The 22,450-nt window shown below is 40.7% G+C and overlaps 1 protein-coding gene and 1 non-coding gene across 24 annotated transcripts in view; both read right to left on the reverse strand.

Annotated features, from left to right (window-relative positions):
- Positions 1 to 22,450, reverse strand: part of THRB (thyroid hormone receptor beta) — a 381,781-nt gene that overhangs the window by 28,431 nt on the left and 330,900 nt on the right. For 22 of the 23 annotated variants that reach the window (XM_053598954.1, XM_053598967.1, XM_053598968.1 and 19 more), the window contains one exon: positions 4,924 to 5,024. In XM_053598954.1, coding sequence (XP_053454929.1) covers positions 4,924 to 5,024 — 101 coding nt within the window. Of the gene's footprint in view, positions 1 to 4,923; positions 5,025 to 19,767; positions 20,199 to 22,450 lie in introns of those variants that run through there. The other variant, XM_053598951.1, reaches the window with a different exon arrangement.
- Positions 18,439 to 18,545, reverse strand: LOC128592834 (U6 spliceosomal RNA). Its single transcript, XR_008382046.1, has one exon. It is a non-coding gene; the product is annotated as a U6 spliceosomal RNA (small nuclear RNA).

Raw genomic sequence — 22,450 nt, forward strand, 5'->3', positions numbered from 1 at the left:
TGAGCTAGATACTTATAATACTGTATTAATTAACTATTTAATCATTTAGTAAATAAATAGACTCATTAACTGCCTTTAGAGATTTACTTTAATTCTTGTTTTTGACTCTAGAGATGGCCATGGTCAGTTCACTTAACTTTTTAAAACAAAAGTACTTGAGGAGTAGAAAATTACAGGTTTTCTACCAAAAATTTCCCATAGCTCATTGCAATAAGGTTTTTCCTTTTATAACACTGCTTTCCTCTAGTATCTGTGGACATAATACCTACAAGTTCAGTATGTTTCTTCCTTTTTTTAAGGCACGAGAGAGTGCATCTCTCGTAGCATCTGAGGACACCGTCTAGTTCTAGGTCTGGGTGCTTTATATAATGTTAGTAAGACTGTGCTATAGTAGAACCTTTCTGGGCATGATCCCCAAGTCTTGGCAACTATACTTCGTGTTGCAGAAACAGCGGCAGTGAGCACTTATTGTGAGGGACATGTTGCAAAGTGCTATAGATGCATTCCGTAGCCTTCTGTCTTCCCCATAACCTTAGAAGGGAGGTGCTCTTAACATCTCCACTGTAGGGATTAAAACTAAACCTCAGACAGGTTAAATTACTTTGTAAGTACATGCTGGAATTTGGTCTGCAACCCAGGAGTCACGCTCCACATCTCATTTGCTTAACTGCTTATAGGATGTAAAATGAAGTGAATTTAACTGTCATATTTATTTATGCTTTAAATTAAAATTCCAGATTTATATGAGGGTACAAGTGATTAGGTTACATTGTTTGCATTTATGAGGCTAAGTTGAAGTTGGAGTTGAGTCCTTCACCCAAGGGGTTTTGTTGAATACCCTTCCATTGTTACCTACCATTAGGTAAGAATTTTATGCTATAATTTAAATGTTTTGGATCAACATATTATAAATAGTCCCCCTCCCACTCATCCTTCAAAAAAACTCTTCATTCTGTTTGGGTACAATAGCAAGGCAAAACAAGTTTTGATAGATGTCCTTTGCTATAGCTTCAAGGGGGCCTCTAACTTTGTTCCATAGTGCTGGGACTGAAAAACCGGTTGACCTAGATCTCACCAATTTTTATTACCCTGTTTAATGTTCTCTGTCTTTGATTATATGCACACACCCACTTGCTTATTCTTCATTCAGACACAAAAGTTCTTTCTTATAATGAAAGGGTCCAAAGTAAGATTTTATGTTGGGCAAAGCAAAATAAAATGGAAATGATTTTTGAGACAAATGGATTTGCTATATGAGCATGTGTGCAAATCCCCTTATCATTTTCATTTTTAAGTTCTAATAGCAAAACTTGTGTTTTATTTGAGTTTTATGTCCATTACTTTGATTGATGTTGATGTACTGTTATAGGATTCACCATCACACATGGGGCAGCTATTTGAGATTTTTTTTTTTTTTTTTAAGAGCCAGAGTCTCACCATGTTGCTCTCAGTAGAGTACTATGGCATCATAGCTCACAGCAACCTCCAACTCTTGGGCTTAAGCGATTCTCCTGCCTCAACCTCCCAAGTAGCTGGGACTACAGGCACCCGCCACACGCCCAGCTATTTTTTGTTGCAGTTGTCATTGTTGTTTACCTGACCCGGACCGGGTTCGAACCAGCTTGCCTTGGTGTCTGTGGCCAGCACCCTGGCCGCTGAGCTACGGGCACCAAGCCATAGTTGAGATATTTTCCTGAGTGTTCAGGGTGGTAAAATCCTGGGAAAGCATGATGGTCAGAGAACACCACAAGGAGAGAATACAAGGTTCTCTGTGAGCCCCCTTTTTTTCATTTCTGTTGTCCTCTGTTCAGGGAAGGCAAAAGAAACCTGGGGATTCCCAGCAAGAAGATGTATGTCTGGGATAGGCAGAGGGGCTGGGGAGCAGTGGAAACACTGAAGTCCAAGACGTCCAGTGAGCATGCTGACTGCGACTGTACCGACAGAAAAACTGTTACTGTCTCTGAAGTTGGGGAGGCCCTTTCCCCTTCAGACCCTGATGCTGACTTATATTCCAGGGGTGGGGGCAGGGCAGGGATCATATTGAAGAGTCTGAGGTCACTAAGAAGAAAATGAGGTGTGAGATAGCAGGCACAAGGGTAACACCCACTTCTTCAAAAGGCTACCTTGTACATCTTTTATTGGAATGAATGAAATAATTTATACTTTGCTGATTAAAAAAAAAGAGTTGAAGGGGCTCTCTTCTTCCTCATGCCATCTTTTCTGGGGCCTTCCTCTGATGACTTTTCTTGGGCACTTCATGGACCAAATCCTTTTCCAGATGTTGGCCTCCCCTAAGCTATAATAAAGTGCATTTCCACACATCATAGGGAACTGCTTTGAGTAACTGTAAAGATGCCAGTTTCCTTGGTTTTAAAAAGTGGCAAAAATTAACTCCTAAAAGTGAACTTGAAGACATTGAAAATAGTTTACTTATTTCAAAAAAAAATCCTGTTAGAGGTGAGCTGAACAAAGAGATGTTTCAGAGAATAAATCAGAACATATATTTCATTGATGATTTATTGGTGAGCAGAGATCTTACCTTTATAAATTAATATCAGATATATTTCTTGGCATCATGAAAAGAACTGGATCCATTTTTTTAGTGCTTTGTGGTTATGAACTAGCCCATGTGATAAGAAGCTAAGTCATTCTCCTAGTTCAGTACTTGGGCAGCTATTAAAAAGCTTTGAGAGTCTTCCTTAAAAAATGTTTACTGTGGGGCCCTGTCAACATTCCTTCTATAAAAGATACATAAAAATTGGCATATTACAGGAGAAGACATCTCCAAAAGATTTCACTGTTGTCAGGGCAAAAATGGGCAAACAAACAAAAAGTCTCCTCGTCCACATTGCCAGTATAGGATAGAAATATTTTTAAATTACAGGTTTTAATAAACAGTATCTGAAGCATAACTCTTTCTGTCTTTCACCACTCTTAAATACTGTCTTTCATTTGAAAAACTTTGTCTTTTTCCAAGATGCTTTGTCATTATGTTAAATGGTCTATGTCACCCTTCTTTTCTTATTTTATATGAAGGCATCAAACAGGATTCTGATCTGAGATAAAGGCACAGAGGCTGAGGAAATCTAGCTTTTGGTTACATGACTTTTTTCTTTTAAGAAAATCTCTTTTGAATCCATCCCCCGAAATCCTGTGATATTGAGAGAAGAGGCTAGTTGATTTCTTGATCATCATGAAGACATTTACGAGGCAGGGACATGGGTTAACAGGTTCCAATCTCCATTTTAAGTCAATCACTAATAATGCATTGAGTCGTCTGTTAGGCACAGCCACTCTTTAGATCATTTTTTGGGAATTAAGTATCAAATGGAATTTTCAATACAGTCTCTCCCAGAATTCAAAATTTACCATTAGAAACTGATGTAAAAGAATTTTAGTGCTGCATAATCAGGTAGGTGAAACCTTATGAATTGGGGCTAGTTTAGAAAAAAGGCCAGTTTGCATTACTGAGCTTTTGGAAAGAGAGAATGTACTTAAAGTTATGTAGTTTGATTACTTTCAAATCAAGCCAATAAAACTATTCAAGAGACAGTCTGTGAGTCTCCTATTTAATAAATAGCTAGGACTTACTTGTAATTAGCTTAGACATTATTTTCATAGATGTAGTTGTAACCTTTAGCCAGTCTTTATTAAAAGACTACAAATTCCACATCAAAGGGGTTTGGATGAAAGAGAACATCTCATTCTAAAAACAGTCTTGCAGATATGAAGGCTTGGGACCTGAGAAATTACCTCTTTCCAATAGAGGTGTCATCTCAACGGGGAGTTTACATGAAGAATCTTCCTCTGGGAAAATGGGGCCCAAACTTGGTTTGAAATCAAGTTACCTTGTTGGTTTTTGGGTTTAGCAGCAAGGGCAGAAAGAAAAGGAGTGGTGGAGGAAGGGAAGAGCAAAAGAAGAGGTCAGGTGAGGGAGGGAGGGAGGAAGGTAAAATTGTTTTATAAATTTTAATATAGTTTTTGCTTTAGGGTTTATATAATGCAAACATTTACTTTTAAATATAAACAATAAATAAAACATTTAACATGAAAGCAATTTTGAAAGCCCTTCCCCAACGTCAAATACTTTCTCATTTGTAAAGCATTGGATACAGCGCTGGGTTAAGGTTTATTTACCTTTCTGAAAGACTTCATTGACTAGGTTAGGTTGTTTGGACTAAAAGACATTTTCCAGAAAGCATGTCTTAATGTTGTTGATGAAGACTGTAAGTAGGCAAATTTTAGGCTCCCCTTTGAGAAGTATATGGACTGCCAATCACTGGTATATTCTTGTCAAGTATTTCCTGAAGATGGGTCTGTAAAGCATAAATGAGCTGATGGATGATGAGAATCTATCTTACTGACTGCAGGCTGTGCAGAGAGCCAATTTGGATAATTTCAGAGCATAATTGAATCTAAGTGGCCTCTAAAATATTCCCTACTGGAATCCTTAAAAGTGAGCATATTCACTCCGATTAACAGTGGAAAACAGTTCGTGGTAACATATATTCTGTCTCCTCAAACGCTGTAGATGACCCAGGAGTATTTCTTGGGATAAAAAACATGTTGAAAATATCTATGTTTTTTACACCTACATACAGTAAAGGTTATGTTAGTTTTGTTTTCATTTTATTGATTTTATTTCTGTTTAACAAAAAAACCCCAAAACTTGCAGAGGTAAAGAAACCAGACCTTACCCTTTGATAAATTTCATTTAGTTATTTATGATTTGGGAAAAAAATTCAGTTCTTGAACATATCAAAAATGAAGAGCACAGCAGGTACCTGGACGATCACAGCCATGGATGTTGAAATTTGGTTTTAATTTGAACTTGAACTTAGCATTGCATTCCAGTAGGGCACTGGCAGGGGCGGGGGATAGGAGCTAGGCTGAGTTCCACGCTCGTGGACTCAGGGTAATTACCTTGCAGCCTTCACATGTGATGCAGCGGTAGTGATACCCTGTGGCTTTGTCACCGCACACTACACACAGCTCATCCTTGTCTAGGTAACTGGGAATGTACCCTGTGAAAGAGATAAAAAGAGGAATGTGAACAAGCAGTATCATGTTGTCAAGAGGAAGGGATGACAGAAAAGACTTAAGGAAACCAAATGGTAATAGTCTTATGCTCACAGAGTTAACGCCAAGCCCAGGCATTGCAGAATGCTTTACAAACAGGTGTGCTCAATCTTGCCACGCAGTGCGAATGGTTGGAAGGCCAAAGAGGCAATGAATCACGTAGAGCAGCTACGAGGATTTGCAACACTTGGAGCGTCGTGAATTCTAGAGAATAGTATCTCTTTCACAAGGCTTATTTCAGAACCAGTTCTTAAAGACCTGCTCTACTTTGGAATCACAGTACCATGCAATACATTCAGAAAACTTTATAGCTGGAAAGGTCCTGGGGGACAATGAAGTACTTTTGAGGAGAAGAAATTGGAGTTTAGAGGTTCACCTTTCTCAGGGTCACATTGGAAATTATTAGCAGATACTAAAACCCAGATCTCTTAACTTCGAGTCCTCTAGTACAAGTCACACTTGTCCTTTTCTAAAAATAGAGAGTTAACTTTATGTAGAATGAATAAGCCCACCTAAAAATAAGTTAGGTAACTGTGTGATGTTATTCCACACAACCCAACAACACTGGGTTGTGTGGAATAATAGAGTTTTATTTATAAAGGAAAAAAAAAAGAAAATTCTAATCATGAAATCTTTATTAGCATACAATGATTTTATTAGTTTAGATTCCTTGACCCAGGAAGCTAAAATTTATGAACAAAACCCCCCAAAAGCTTTTTGCTTCCCTTCTGTCTTTTCTTTGCTTCTCCCCTTTCCCTTAGAGGTCATGCCTCTTTCCATCCCCTGGCAATTCAGAGGGCAAATTCACTGTTATGTGTTATCAGCTGTTCACCACACAAGTGCATAGCTTTAGATAAGACAAAAAAATCACAACAAGGCATAGTTTTTTGGTATGTGAAGAAGAGGGAGAGGCTGAGAAAATGAAATTGTTCTTTCTCATACCTCCGATAAAGGTCTAATAACCAGAGTCCACAGAAAACTCCAATGTATTAGTAAGAAAAGAACACATGACCCCATCTCAGGGTGGGCAAGGGACTTGAAGAGAAACTTCTCTAAAGAAGACAGACGCACAATCTACAAACACATGAAAAAAATCTCATCATCCTTAATCATCAGAGAAATGCAAATCAAAACTACTCTGAGATATAACCTAACCCCAGTAAGAGTAGCCCACATAACAAAATCCCAAAACCAGAAATGTTGGCGTGGATGTGGAGAAAAGGGCACACTTCTACACTGCTGGTGGGAATGCACACTAATACGTCCCTTTTGGAAGGATGTATGGAGAATACTTAGAGACCTAAAAATAGACCTGCCATTCAATCCTATAATTCCTTTACTAGGTTTATATCCAGAAGACCAAAAATCACAATATAACAAAGACATCTGTACCAGAATGTTTATTGCAGCCCAATTCATAATCGCTAAGTCATGGAAGAAGCCCAAGTGCCCATCGACCCATGAATGGACTAGCAAATTGTGGTACATGTATACCATGGAATATTATGCAGCCTTAAAGAAAGATGGAGACTTTGCCTCTTTCATGTTTACATGGATGGAGCAGGAACATATTCTTCTTAGCAAAGTATCTCAGGAATGGAAGAAAAAGTATCCAATGTACTCAGTTCTACTATGAAGCTAAATTACAGCTCTCACATGAAGGCTATAACCCAACTATAGCACAAGACTATGGGGAAAGGGCCAAAGAAGGGGAAGGGAGGGGGGAGGTTTTGTTGGAGGAAGGGTAATGGGATGGGTGGGGCCACACCTAAGGTGCATCTTAGAATGGGTACAGGCGAAACTTACTAAAGGCAGAATACAAATGTCTACATACAATAACTAAGAAAATGCCATGAAGGCTACGTTGAACAGTTTGATGAGAATATTTCAGATTGTATATGAAACCCGCACATTGTACCCCTTGATTGCACTAATGTACACAGGTATGATTTAACAATAAAAATAAATTAAAAAAAGAAAAGAAATTGTTCTTTCTTCTGATCCTGGTCCTTGTGGAATGTTTTGACTCAGTAAACTCTGCTCAGTTTTTTTTTTTTTTTTTTTTTTTGTGGAGACAGAGTCTCACTTTATGGCCCTTGGTAGAGTGCCGTGGCCTCACACAGCTCACAGCAACCTCCAACTCCTGGGCTTAAGCGATTCTTTTGCCTCAGCCTCCCGATCTGCTCGGTTTTTATAAAGTTTAGCTAGGTGAAGATGACTGACAACTGACATATATTTTACCAGGACATTTTCATAGACCTTTTATTAAACTTAGTCTGTGAGGGCTTATTTTCAGAAACAAAGGAATAAAGTAAACAGAAGAAAAGGAATCCTATTCATCATTTCTTAGAAATTAATTTGCACAGACTTTAATGTAGAAAAGTGTTCCCTCTTAGAAGGCAGATAAATGATTTCAAAGCGAGATTTGGTAATGTACAGGATTATATGTTTAAATATCATAGCTTTTCTTAGTTTATTTTGCATCATGCAACCCATGATTCACTTCAAGGGCTCAAAACTCTCACAGATTGTTTTTAAAGGGGAATTCTGGGAAGGATGTGGGCAAGAAAAAAATGGGAACTGGAATGATTCATGTTCCTTCACTCATACATCTATTCCTAAATTCGGCAAACATTTATTTAGCATCTACTACCCTGTTTCCCAAAAATAAGACATTTTAAGGTGTGCTCCCAAAGATGTGCTAGGTCTTATTTTCAGGGGACATCTTATCTTTCCTGTAAGTAGGTCTTATTTTCGGAGGATATCTTATTTTCAGGGAAAAAGGGTATGTGCTTGGCATTATGTTAGATGCTGAGAATATAAAAACAATCAAGATACGGTTTCTTCCTTTCAGAAAGCATAAGCAACTGAGTTTCGTTTCTCTAGCCCTAGTCATTCCTCTGTGAAAGAAAGAGGTGAAAACAAAGAAAAGAACATGAAAAGATACTGAATATCATTGCAAGGAAATGCAAAACAAAACTACAATGAGGTACCACTTTACACTCACTAGGACAGTTTTAATAAAAATGACTGACAATAACAAGTGTTGGCAAAGACTCAACACTCAGAAAATACATTTATATGTGCTAAACTATTAAAACACATTTATATGTGCTCAGGTGTTTGTATGCACATATAAATGCCTACTGATAAAACACCAAGTAACTTTTAAGCAGCACAGGAATTCAATTATGAAAACAAGCACCTTCCTCATAAACGCAATGGAATACAGTTATTAATGTTGCCAGAAAAGCTACATCTTTACCTCTTCTACATGCCTAGAGTATAGGTACAGTTGATCCAACTAAGTAAAGCGTCTGAGTTCTTGGTATCAAGTTAGAACGCAGAGATAAGGGAACACACGTCATTGCCCTCTCATCTCGCATGTGAGAACTAACTATATAGTACAGGGGGACACCGTGTTGCTTGTGGAACATACCTTGTGAGGGGCCACATATGGTGTCTGAGAACATTAACACATTAACTGCCATATAAGTTGTATTTAACTTACACTAGTTTTGAGCCTGGGGTCTCATGAAGCATATGTAACTCACATGTCTCTTGACCTATCTTGACCTAATAAAACACCATGGACCTAAGGAAAAAAAATTTTTTTTCTAGTGTGGCAGTCAACATGTTTGAACCAGAGTGGGAAGACGCAGGTAATTCACTCTCCCCTCACGTTCCCTCACCCTGACTCAGCCAGACCTGCTGGCTTTCTGCCTCTTTGTAGCTCAATATTTATGTAAATAATCAAATTGACCTTTAAGGTTCTTGTGAACCCTGGAGTCCAATAATAATTCAGTGAATGGAATGGGCTCCTTCTGGGTTTTGACTGCTAGGCTCACAGGTGGTTTGCTTTATTCTTATTTTTCCTAGATCATCTGCTTGGTGGAGGAGGGTGATTAAATGTCGTTAGCTAAATCATCAAATTGAGACAGAGCATCAAGCTATTGCCCTGGATAGAATGCCATGGCATCACAGCTCACAGCAACCTCCAACTCCTGGGCTTAAGGAATTCTCTTGCCTCAGCCTCAGCCTCCCAAGTAGCTGGGATCATAGGCGCCTGCCACAATGCCCGGCTATTTTTTGGTTGTAGTTGTCATTGTTTGGCAGGCCCAGGCTGGATTTGAACCTGTCAGCTCTGGTGCATGTGGCTGGCATCTTAGCCGCTTGAGCTACAGGCGCCACCCTTTCTTTTTTTTTTTTTTTTTTGTGAGACACAGTCTCATTGTGTTGCCCTTGGCAGAGTGCCATGGCGTCACAGCTCACAGCAACCTCAAACTCTTGGGCTTAAGTGCATCTTTTGTCTCAGCCTCCCAAGTAGCTGGGACTACAGGCGCCCACCACAACACCCGGCTATTTTTTTGGTTGCTGTTGTCATTGTTGTTTAGTAGGCCCAGGCTGGGTTCGAACCCACCAGCCCCGGTGTATGTTGCCGGCACCTTAACCACTGAGCTATGGGTGCCAAGCCAAAATCATCCAACCTTCTCCAGAAACATCTCCTTAAGTTACTTACGTGATCGTACTAGTGCGCTTCACCCATTGCTTCCTTTTCTCCAGAATATTAACTCTGAACCATCTTATTTATCCAGGACAGTCACCACAGGCAATGACCCACCAATCATTATGCATAAATCCATCATTCATCATTAAACAACTTCCACATATAATGACTAGGGAGGGGGGATGCTCTTAAGCTTATGAACGTACGTGACAATCGCACATGCTAATTGATTCTCCTAGAGAACTTAACCCCTGCTAGCTGTTCCATTTCAGCGCCTTCACCTTTTTTTCCTCTCTCATACTTACTAGATAAGTCACATGCTGGCCAACACGCCCAGCTAAGGACAATGTACATGTAACATTAGTTCTGTTCAAAGCCTGATTAATAAACCTTCCAGAAAATTATTAAGACCCACGCCAATTTGTGGTAGTTTCAAGGACCATACATTTTCCACAATTCGTATTTGCTCAGATGTATTATTTTTCAGATTAATAGAGTATGCTGCCACTGTATCAAGCATATTTTTATAAAAGCAAACTCCATCTGTTTGTTCAACACAGGACTGGGAGATTTTTTCAGATGACATTTGGTAATGTCTGATTAATTGCTAAGTACTAGCCTGCATATAAAATAAAATAGGTTATTATAGTAAAATACTAATAACTTAATTTTTTTTGGTAATATGTCTGTTAAGATGTAATTCACATACCATACAATTCAATGGCTTTTTTTTATCATAGTCACAGAGTTGTGACACAATCACCAAAGCAATTTGAGGGTATTTTCATCATCCTCAAAAGAAATTTCACACCTTTAGAGATCACCCTGCTCCATTCATCCCATGCCATCTACCCCCTCGGCCTCAGGCAACCACAAATCTATATTCTGTTTCTATAAATTTACCTATTTTGGACATTTCATATACACGAAACCATACTACGTGTGGTCACCCGTGGTCCAACGAACACTAATTAAACAAAATTTATTCTCAGAGGGATTAAGAGTAACACGTATGGAGACAGGGAAAGTTTGTATGTTTTTACTAAAAATCATTCCACAAGTAGCGAGTTCCGCTTCTTGGTTTACACTGAATTCAGTGCCCTGTCCTCTCTGTCTAAAATCAGAGGGCTGGCTAGTTCAGTTCTCTCGAGGGAATTATAGCAGCGTCTCAGGTCCTAGAAGGAGAGACACTGGCACTTTCTGTCCCCTGGGCAGACACACAGCCCTAGGGAACAGACTATAAAGCAGATTCACCTTGCAGACAGGCAGACGGATCTAAGGTAGAGGTGCTGCCGGGGGCACAGCTGCAGGTGCAGCGGGAGGAGCTGAGTGCAGACGTCTTTTTTAATCTGGCTAATCTTACCTTCTGTGTGAGACTACTCGCCCTGCCGAACCAGTTCTGGAATCTTGAAGAAGTTGTTATCTGTGGTTATAGGAAATATTTTGGGCAGCTTAAAGAAGTGAAGAAGTTCCATGTTGCCGATTCATCTTGTGGAACTATCAGCTCAGAGTCGGCAAGAACCCTCAGTGGCTTGGGACAGGATACAGCGTGTTTTAACACTCCTAAGGAAGCCCATCATTAGCATGCTCAGCCATTCTTCTGATTCTGTGTTGAACATTCTCAATTCATCTTGCAGCTCAGACCCTGGTGATTGAAGCTTTTTTTTTTCCCTGCTGGCACCTTCTTCCCTGTGCAATTTCTTTATATACTTAAAAACCTTGAAAGGCTAATCCTGATTGCTTTTACATTTAATTCTTGGTATTGGGCACCAAGCTTTACCTCATGTTAATCTTTAACCCTTAGATAAACACTAAATTAATGAAACTATCCATTCATTTGTTCATTTAACAAACATTTGCAGGCCTGCTGTGTGTAACAAACTGGAAACAGCAATGCCTTTGAAGGACTTGGAGCATTGCTGTCTGCATGTGTTCGCAGGGCTGCCCAGGGGCTCCCACTTCATAAAATCTTTTAGAACAACCTCTGTCCTCCTGTCCTCCTGCCCTCGGACCTCCTTCTTGGAATCATGGAGCGCCTTCCTTTTATGCTTTGCCCTCTGGCTGGCTGGGCCTGTGGTGCTGGTGACAGACAGCAGACACTGGATTCCCAAGGTTTCGAGCTCTACAGCATTGGGGGGCAGAGGTGGGAGGGAAAAGCAGGAGGAAAACAAATGGTGGGGGTGTCAATCTGGAAAAGGGAGCAAGGCCAGGAAGACAATGGACTCTGGGTTTCCATCTAAGGTTTCAGGGCAGAAAAAGAAACAAAGCCCTTGTTGGATTATTTCTTCTGACTCATGAATTCCTGAAACTAAAACGGAATTTTTTAGTTTCCGTTTTAAAGTTGTAGGGCCAAGTGTGGCATAATATAATTTAATGCACAAGAAATCCTGAGCTAAACTTTCTTCTCCCTGTCCCTGCAGCCTCAAATTCTTAATAGCTGATATAACCCCTCAATGCACAAGCGCTGAAACACTTGAAGATGCAAATAACTAAGAAAGGAAATAGGTTGATGTAACGCGTTTCCGACAGAACATTAATCAAATGGGTAACATGCTTTGGCAGTCTCCAGTGTTTGGCTCTCAGAGTGTTTTAAAAAATCTTAGCCAGTTATAAAACGGAGATTTCACATAACATCTAGAATTCTTGCTTCACCTGAAGATGGGAAGATCTGGCAAGATAAGGCCCCGATTCTCCAAGATCAACCACCAGCTAACTAAGGAGGTGGCCCTGCCTCCCCGGGAAGAGACATCCTCTCCAGCTCCCCACAGCCAGTCTGAGGCTAAAGATGGGTTGCCATTTATCTTTGTTCTTGCATTATCTCTTTTCATAAGTAAGGAAATATTTTACAGATTTTTTACCTTTATTTAAAGTGGAAAGACAAAGGTAGTTTGAGAAAAATGAAAGAATGTATTTATGGAAGTGAGAAACATTCTTACCATTTAACACATACACATCGTGTATCTTGGTTGAAAAATTTAAATTAAGGAGTCATTATGAAACAACTCAGCAGCCCTCTCGTTAAAAATCAGCTCTCTGGTACTTGTGGCTTGGGACGGGGTACAGCACAAAACCATGTTTTAATACCCCCAAGGAAGCCCCCTCATTAGTCCACTCAGCCACTAAAACTAAAACTCTGATTTGGAGTTTTAGAACCCTGGTACTGATGAGATCATTTTCTGTTTTAAAAGAGGGTGTTAGACAGCAGGAAGGCAAAGTTATTAGATGAGCAGAGAAAGGGCGGGAAGCAGAAAGGGTCACCAGAAATGGATGATAATTGCCTCTGATTTTGCTGTGAGGGGCAAGTTATGGCTCATACAGATACACCAACACTTAGTTCATTGTCTGCATACTCAAGAAAAACAGGTGCATTTTCTTTACTTGAAAATTCATTAAGAATGAGAGTCACGGTCATAGCTCTGGAAATGCGGGTTATCAGCTCTTCAGCCTCATGTTCTAAAGGGGAAGAAGCTGTTGTGTTTGTCATCAGGACCGCATCCTTGCTCTTACAAGCTGCACCGAACTCCCTGCAGGTGGGTCCACAGGAGATCACTTTACAGATCATGGTGCTTACGATCTAGGTTGATTTGACATGAACAGGTATATCTGATGAGATGAACCTATAGAAATGATCTATAACATGCATAAGTATTATGTTGCTGCCTGTGTATGTGTGTTCAGGGATACTCCAGTTCGAGAGAACTCAATATACAAAAATACACATGACCTGGACATACAAATTGCTTAGGAAAGATCAAAGATCCCAAGCTGCCTGTGTGTAAGGATTTCTGTAAAAACCTACCATTCTCTTACAGTGTTTGCCCCCCTCTTGGGGGAGGAACACATTTGTAACAGGGACTTTGCCTGACAAATGCAACTAGCGTAACCTGGATCTTTGTACCCTTAATGAATCCCCAACAATAAAAAAGAAACAAAACCTACCATTCTCTACATAGTTTCCTGATCAAGATGAAAAGGAACTACTGGAAGATTTGTATGATGAAAATGTGTATCAGCCGAGTGGCCTTCTATTACATTTGCCCGACATCACTGGACGTGGCAGAACCTTAACATATTCTGTGAGCACTGATGAGCCAGAATAACAATGTGACCAGAAATTATATTCTTTCCTAGTCACAACACCACCACACTTGTCAACTTTGTCAAGGATATAGATCACTCAACTTTGGATATTCCCTAAATAGTAACTTCTTTGCCACTAATATAGTTATTCTCAACTGAAGATGATTTTGTCTCCTTCCAGGGGACGCTTGGCAATATCTGGAGAGGTCTTTGGTTGTCAGGACTATGTGTGTGCATTTGCATGTGTGTCGTATGTGTGCGTGTGTGTGCACGTGTGTGCCTACACTACTGGCATCCAGTGGACAGAGGTTAGGATACGGCCAAACATCTTAGAGTGTTGTGTATACAGGACAGCCCCCCACAACAAATAATTGTCTGGCCCCCACAATCAATAGTGCCAAGGTTGAGAAACATCAGTCTAATACATTTTATGGATAATTTATTAATTTTTTAAAAAAGATGATAGAATGTGCTGCTGACTCATAGAGGAGGCTGGAGGGCTGTGAGCTGCTGTGGCATGAGGTGACGCAGGCTGAGGGTGGCAGGGCAGCCCACTGCTGGCAGCAGATGGTTCAGCAGTGGGAGTGGGTGGCAGCGAGCAGGACCCATGGAGAGACTAGTCAGGATTTCTGGAACAGAGAGTGTGGATAAAAGCACAAAGCCAGAAGCAAAATGGAACATTGTAGAGCAGCTAAGAGCTGGCAGAATTTGCGTCTTTCTAACAGGTCACGGAAAAGGCATGGGGAAGAACTGCCACCGAGTGGCTGGCCGCTGAGAGCTTGGAGGGAGAGGGCGTGAACACGGAGGGAGGGACAGGACAACATGTGTGAGGTATCTGCAGGTCAGGAAAGGGCCAGGGTGGGCGAGCCCTTCGAAACACATTCTGGGAGTCTCCAGGAGCACGGAGGATCCTCTCTAAAGCAGCTTGTACTGAGGGAGTTGAGCTGAGGAGGTACCAAACACAGCCTGGGTACTAAGCAGCAGTCACAAGGTTCTGGAAACAGAAGACCAGAGATGTCATGAGGGCTCTGGGGAAAGGGGACCCATAAGAAGATGGGGTCATAAAAGCTGGACCAGAGGGCGTGGCACAGTGGGAAATTTCCATGACCTTGGGCTGAACGCACTTGAGTGCTGGGAGCTGAGATCTGAGTGTGAATGTGGGAAGCACTGGTGGGGCGGATGTGAACTCACGGTGGGCCATGTGGATGTAGGAGATGAACAGTGCTAACCCTTCTTCCCAAGCCTCCCAGGAAGGCTGACTGCGTTGCTCATAATGCTGTGGACTCCCACCACTAGCATTCACCGTAGGGAACAGCAGTTCAAGTTCAGGGTGAGATTAGTGAAATCTCTGAAGGACAGAAACCGAATTCTCAGGAAACAAAAGGAAAAAAGCTCATGCTTTTGTCTGCACTTGGACTTGGTTTTCCTTTCTGGTTGCCAAGAGGCATTTTCATTTAAACTTTTGTACAGCAAATGCTTTCTGCCTTTAAAAAAGTGTGGTTTAGCATTGTCTCTTAATAGTGTATAGGTGGCAGTGCCTAGGTTACAAACCTAACCTTCTACCAGAATCTTTATAATTACAAGTTGTAGACAAATCTGCGATTGTGGTAGCTAGTTAAGTATTACATTATAAAGAGATGATTTCTTCCATACTCAACCGTCTGCCAGGTGGATTGACCCATCTGTGTGTAAATTAAACAAATTCTACTTGAGGGAAAGAGTAAGGATGGGAGAGAGAGGAGGAGAAAGGGAAGACAGGGAGAGAGAGACAGAGGAAGAGCGGAAGGAAAGGGAGGAAAAGGCTGAGAAAGAGAAATTGAGAGAGCGTGGTCATCTCACATTCAAGTTTGTGGCTGGACTGATTGCAAGATGGAATTTGTACATCTTCTCTTTCTTGGTTTCCTTTCCTGCCTGACTGTTTTTCACCGGACTGAGTGTAATTCTAGGGTTTAGTGTTACCTGTTTTTCACGTCACTTTTCTGGGGGGTGATGGACAGAGTTTGGAGCCTCTGTACCCCTGACTCTACAGCAATTCTTCCCTGACTTTGAAAGAGGCCAAATAAATCCTAATTAGAAATTGTATTTCTTTGAGGCTTAACTCTTCTTTTTAATCCAATCCTGTCCATGTGGGTCATTCCAAATATCCCCCACCTTACCACTTAATTTTTATTTCTGATGTCTGTACAATTTTTCAGCCCTACAGAACAGGCAAAAAGACAGAATTCTGTCTCAGAGTCAGAGGATCAATGAAAGTAGATTCAGAAAGTACAGTTCTTTGAGGAGTTTCTCCGTTGGTTATTATTTTTCTTCCCGCAAATCTAAACAAATGTGGCTATCGAGCAAGAACATGAACAATCAGAACCCAAACTGGACATGACAAATGCACTCCATCTCCTTGATCTCAGGTTAAGAACGGGACGTTCCGATTCTCTTGGGCATGGCCATCAGCTGTGAGGCAAAGACTCTAGCAATGTTTTGAGTATGGGATTTCTGTCAGGCAAAGACTCTAGCAATGTTTTGAGTATGGGATTTCTGTCAAGTAAGACGGCATGCAGAAGGCAGAGCAAGGGGAAGGGGCAATGCGGTCTTTAGAGCAGCCGGGTGCAAGCTGCTCAGGAACTTGAGAATGTCAAGGGAATTTCAAGTGGAAACAGTCGGCCAACTCTCTCTGTCCCACAAGCACACACACTCACCCCCCCCACACACACAAACAAAAGGAAAAAGAAGAACCAAGAAAGGAAAAATATTAACTTGTAACTTTGCTAAAACCACAGCCATAAAGGGGAAGGTGCAACAGCCCAGCTGCAAATTCTCCTCCATCTGACTTCCAAACATATTCCTTCCTTCCTCCTGAAACAGGGGCCGGGGGTGGGGACAGAGGTGGAGTAAGGACTGGCTCTGTGATGCCTGATTTTAATGCAATACATCATACCCATGTTCCTTGACAGATAATAAATAAGAAGCTCATATCTTCTGAGTGAATGGTAGGATTCTTTTTGATTGTCCCTAGCTTTGGAAAATTAAAAACTTATTTTCTCATATTCCAAATGAAAAATAAGATAGACTCTATATTCTGTACTTCAGTCTTCCTCAATGTGCAAATGGCCTGGACTCCCCCTGCCCCTCCATTCTTACAGCTTTCTTTTAAATGTGGCTCAGTGAACCCCAGTCCGACCCTTTCTTAATGTGTGCTCCTACTGCCTCAGAGACTCGAGAGATGGCCCGCTTCTTGGGCACACATGCAAAAACCTAGAGAAGCAACCCAGAGAAAACTAAAAAGTCACTCTAAAGTCTGCCATTGAGATAACAACTCAACACCAGGTAGCTCAGCCTTCCTTGACTTCATCAGTGTGTACCTATACTACATTTTAAAAAATTTTTATTTTTTTTATTGTTAAATCATAGCTGTGTACATTAGTGCAATCAAGGGGTACAATGTGCTGGTTTCATATACAATCTGAAATATTCTCATCAAACTGTTCAACGTAGCCTTCATGGCATTTTCTTGGTTATTGTTTGTAGACATTTGTATTGTGCATTTAGTAGGTTTCGCCTGTACCCATTCTAAGATGCACCGTGGGTGTGGCCCCACCCATTACCCTCCTTCCACCCCAACCTCCCCCCTCCCTTCCCCTCCCTTGGCCCTTTCCTCATATTCTTGTGCTATAGTTGGGTTGTAGCCTTCATATGAAAGCTATAAATTAGCTTCATGGATGGAGCTGGAACATATTCTTCTTAGCAAAGTATCTTTTTTTTTTAAGATCATAATCTTTCCCTACATACTGGACAACAAAGGCTAGAGAATAAGCCATCATTAAAAAAATAAAGAAAATGCTAAGACAGCTGCATTATTAAGGAGTTTATAAAGCTGTAGTGACAGCAACAAACACAGATGAAGCAATTATGAATTTTTATCTATTATAAAAATCCAATTGGAAAATGAGGCCTGCCGCACTGAACACCTGTTTATAGTCTTAATTTTGCCTTAATGAGACACTATAGATGTCCTCCAACATCACAAAAATCAATAGTGGATCAATAGGGATCAACGTGTTGGGTCTGACCTTTTGTCGTAAGAGACAGTTAACAGCTGGGTTGAGTTTTACCGGGATTTACTCGAAGACTTGTAAAAGTAAATAATAGCGCATTGAAGAATATTTGCCTGCTTTGATTTAGTGAGTTTGGCAGGTGGCAATGACCTTTCAATGACATATGGCTTTGAAATTACATCAATATATGCATACAATGAGTCTTTCCCTCTAGTTCGCACATCAAATTAATTAGTAAAGAATCCCTGTTTTAACATTTTATAAGCAAATAGTCCCCAGTGCTGTGAAGGAAACACATTGAAAAGACAAAAGGGAAAAGAGTCTGAAAAGTTCTGCAGGAATTTTTAAGAATAGCAGAATGCCCAGATAGAAAGACATCGATAATTTCTTGTGACCCTGTGAAAGGCATATCCAGGTATGTTTACTGAGGCAATGTGGATTTCTCCCTGTCAAAGGTAAATTACTTACAATATTCAAAGAAATAGAGAACAGACACTCTATTCTCATCAGGGGACATACCCCCTGTGTCCCTTGTAATAAATGAGAAATTCTGATGTTCTTCAAAAGGATGCAAAACTAAATGAAAATATAGGTGAATAACTCAGAATATGTTTAATGCTATAATCCCTTTCATATTTTATATTTGGAATTTATAGAATAGCACTAAACATGGTAAAAATTAGACAAGAATTTTAGTTCTAGTTTTTAAATTTTTTTTTTTTTTTAAATATGGAACGCTTCACGAGTTTGCATGTCATCCTTGCGCAGGGGCCATGCTAATCTTCTCTGTATCGTTCCAATTTTAGTATATGTGCTGCCGAAGCGAGCACATTAAATATTTGTTTTAATACCAGGCTACTTTTAATTATAGAGTCACATTAAGAAAAACACATGACAAATTTTATAGGAACCACAATCAAATAAATCAAATTATGTTGTAAGATCAATTTCACAGAGAACTTTACCTTTGAAGATTGAAGGGTATACTGTTCTTGCAAGTAATGCAAACCTGTACATTTTGTCCCCTATGCAATATCCTGTAGATAATATATAGGAAAAATGAGATTCTGCCCTGTGTGCACCAGACTTTACACTATTTTCAAAAGCATTTGAATCTGGTTGGTGCTACTCAGTTTCCTGAGTATGACCTGTTTGCTTCTTTTCTTTTATTTTTTTTGTAATACAAAAAATGTTCTATTGATGGAAAATTAAGTAGCAGTATAAGATAAATGGATACTGTACTTAGTTTAATATGGGATATTTTAAAGGATACTGCATTTGCTTTCATCCAGAGAGTACGACATGATTACACACACGGTAAACTTTAGGGACATAGAGGCAAGGTGAAGTGTATCCGTTTCCGTTTGAGTTTCACATTCTTTTTTTTTTTTTTTGGTTTTTGGCCGGGGCTAGGTTTGAACCTGCCACCTCTGGCCTATGGGACCGGCGCCCTACTCCTTGAGCCACAGGTGCCGCCCAAGTTTCACATTCTTAACAGTTTGATATGGTCACAGATTCTTTCTCATTTTACAGGGATAAGTAAATATATTAAAATGAACATTTACAAATCCTAGCATATCAACATTATAGCACTGTCAAAGAAATCCCTAAACTATTTTACTACTTAACTACAGTAAACTTTTAATATGAAGTGCCAAGAGAAAGTTAAATGAGTTTTTAATCTGAACAGGAAAGAACGATCCCACTTCACATGCCACAACACTCAGGCACCAACAGGAAGCCTTTTACATATTTTCTTTAGCAAAGAAGCCACTGAGACTCACTTTGGGCAATATATACACACATATGCAAAATACAGCCTGGAAAACCAACTCAATCCAGTTTTCCTATATGGAGGAAAAAAGTGCCTGGAAATCTTGGTGTTCCCAGAGTCCCTCCATCACCTAGCAATATCTCTTACTGCTGCTTCTAATTTTGAACAGTCAGCATTCAAGTTCAAAGATTTGACAAAGCTGATATAAACTGTCACTTTAAAACAAACCAGAAACAAACACCAAAAGTTCGAACACATTGAAGCAAAACGGTCCCTACCTTTTTTTTGAGAGTACGACGGTAACTGCACTTGAGAAAAAGAAGGTTTTTCTTCAGTGAAATATTCAGGTTGGCCGTATTGATGCAGGGCCATGTCCAAGTCAGAGTCCTTGCTTTTAAACATGTTTCCAGGGTAACTACAGGTATAAGACTGATTCACTGCCCAGGGCTGTTCCATATAGATGTTGTTACTGGGCACAGCCTGAGCATCACAACCACTGTTACCCGGACTGTCTTCAAAATACGTGTAATAATCAGTGGATGGCATGGAGCAATTGCTGCCGGCAGCTGGGTGCACTTCATATATTTCTGGCACGCAGTAGTTCATTTTGTTACCCTGGTTTGGTTTCTACTTTACATATACACACACTCTACACATGCATTCAGCAGCCCCATACGCCCCGAGAGCCAGGCATATACGCTTAGAAGCACACATACATACACATGAAATGAGAAGGGGCCATGAATAAACAACCGACTCAGCAACCCAGCCCGCTTTACTGTGTAATAGCACCTGACGTGCGAAAATCCTATTTAGGCCGAGGTGTCTTTGGAGCTCTTCTGCCATCCAGACATATTGGAAAGCAGATTTATGACTATCAAAGGTCTTAAGCTGTCCATGTGGCTAATTCCTGGCGAAGATGGCAGGCAGGTAGGAACGACCTCCACCCAGACAGGGGAGTGAGGACAAGAATGTGCCTGTTACTCTGAAGTGGCTAAGATCCATTTTATATGCTGCTTTTAACCCCTTTCAACACGATTAGAAAACGATCACTCATGGTTATGTCATTTTGGTTGACAACTTAAGCATGAAACAGTATAAAGACATCTTAGAGACTATCCTTGGATACACAGAAAATCCTAAAATCAATAATCTAGTTTATTAGCATGAACCGGAGAAAATCCAATCCAGTCTGATGACTGGCTCCAAAATATTAATCTAGTGGTGCAAATGTTAGTGGTTGAATCTGTTCTTGCACGTTACTGATTGGGCTCTAATAGGAGGATCTGACCATCTTCCCATGACACACAGGCCCCTTGACTTTTTTTTTTTTTGAGACAAGAGTCTCAAGCTGTCACCCTGGGTAGAGTGCCGTGGCATTGCAGCTCACAGCAACCTCAAACTCTTGGGTTTAAGCGATTCTCTTGCCTCAGCCTCCCAAGTAGCTGGGACTACAGGCACCTGCCACAATGCCTGGCTATTTTCTTTGTTGTTGTTGCAGTTGTCATTGTTATTTTAGCTGGCCAGGGCCGGGTTTGAACCTGACAGCCTCCCGGTGTATGTGGCCCGCACCCTACCCACTGAGCAGCCTCCCTCGACTTTTTAAAACATGCCAAGGAAGGTCGCTTTTGAGAATGCTGCTGATGTATGTGAACAAGTTCTATTCTGTTCCTTGCACTTGATCGTTTTCTACCTCATAAGCACTAATCTACATGAGACATAAAGCTGAAATGAACCAGGTTCAATTCTGCATTTACGTTTTGTTTACAAGGGCATGAGGCCGTGTACCTGTGCCCCTCTAGGAGGAATGCCCCGCTATTATAGCAGTTTCCCTTTTCTATTTCTGCTTAAAGCATTCCGATTGGTAGTATGTGGAAGACTGAGGACATCTATCATTTTATTTCCATTCAAATCTGCTTTTGAGAGTACTTTTAAGATGTAACACAGTTTAAGTAGTGTTCATGTAGTTAGTATTAAAGGTAGTGATCCAAAAGAGAAACATATTTTCTGTAAGAATCACCGTATCTTAACTAAGAAGTTAACACTATCAAGTTAGATTATAAATGCTTGCTTGCTAATATAATTACTAATGGAATTTTCTCCCTGTGGGTAGTGGCCAGTATGTATATATCCACATATATGCACAGGTTCTAGACCAGTGGGTCTCAACCTTCCTAATGCCGCGGCCCTTTAATACATTTCCTGTGGGTTGCAACACACAGGTTGAGAACCACTGTTCTGGACTGTAGTGTCTGTAAGGATGGATCCTGCTTTCCTTTACACTAGGGGTCCCTTCTCTTTCTCCTGGAGTGTGTTTGCAGGGCTGGGCCTCAGAGGGTGATGTTTAGATTTAGGTTCCTGCTGGCTCACGAATGTGTGACCTTGTTGGTATTTCCTTCCAAAGAAACCATAGACAGTGTAAAACTGAAATGTTCAACAGGGAGACCTTTGCCTGAACATGTAGCTCCAGCCTTCAATGGCAACATGGAAGTCTGGGGCAGGGACATATGGCAGGAGGAAAAAGGGTATTATGGCCATTCAACAAATTAGGGGATGTCTGGTAAGTACAAAGCAGGGAAGTAGTGCCTATAGATATGACTATTCAAAAAAAAAACAATCGCAGTCCCTGCCACCAAGCATCGTAATAGCATGTGTATTAAATGTACAAAGTCAAGTAGTCAAACTGTTTTGTTTGAGACAGAGTCTCACTTTGTCACCCAAGGTAGAGTGCTATGGAATCATAGCTCACAGCAACCTCAAACTCTTGAGCTCAAGTGATTCTCTTGCCTCAGCCTCCCAAGTAGCTGAGACTGTAGGCACCCGCCACAACGCCCGGCTGTTTTTAAGAGATGGGATCTTGCTCTTGCTCAGGCTGGTCTTGAATCCATGAGCTCAGGCAATCCACCTACATTGACCTCCTAGAGAGCTAGGCTTACAGGCATGAGCCACCACGCCCATAAA

This window comes from Nycticebus coucang, chromosome 8 (assembly GCF_027406575.1).
Source record: "Nycticebus coucang isolate mNycCou1 chromosome 8, mNycCou1.pri, whole genome shotgun sequence".
NCBI classification, from domain to species: Eukaryota; Metazoa; Chordata; class Mammalia; order Primates; family Lorisidae; genus Nycticebus; species Nycticebus coucang.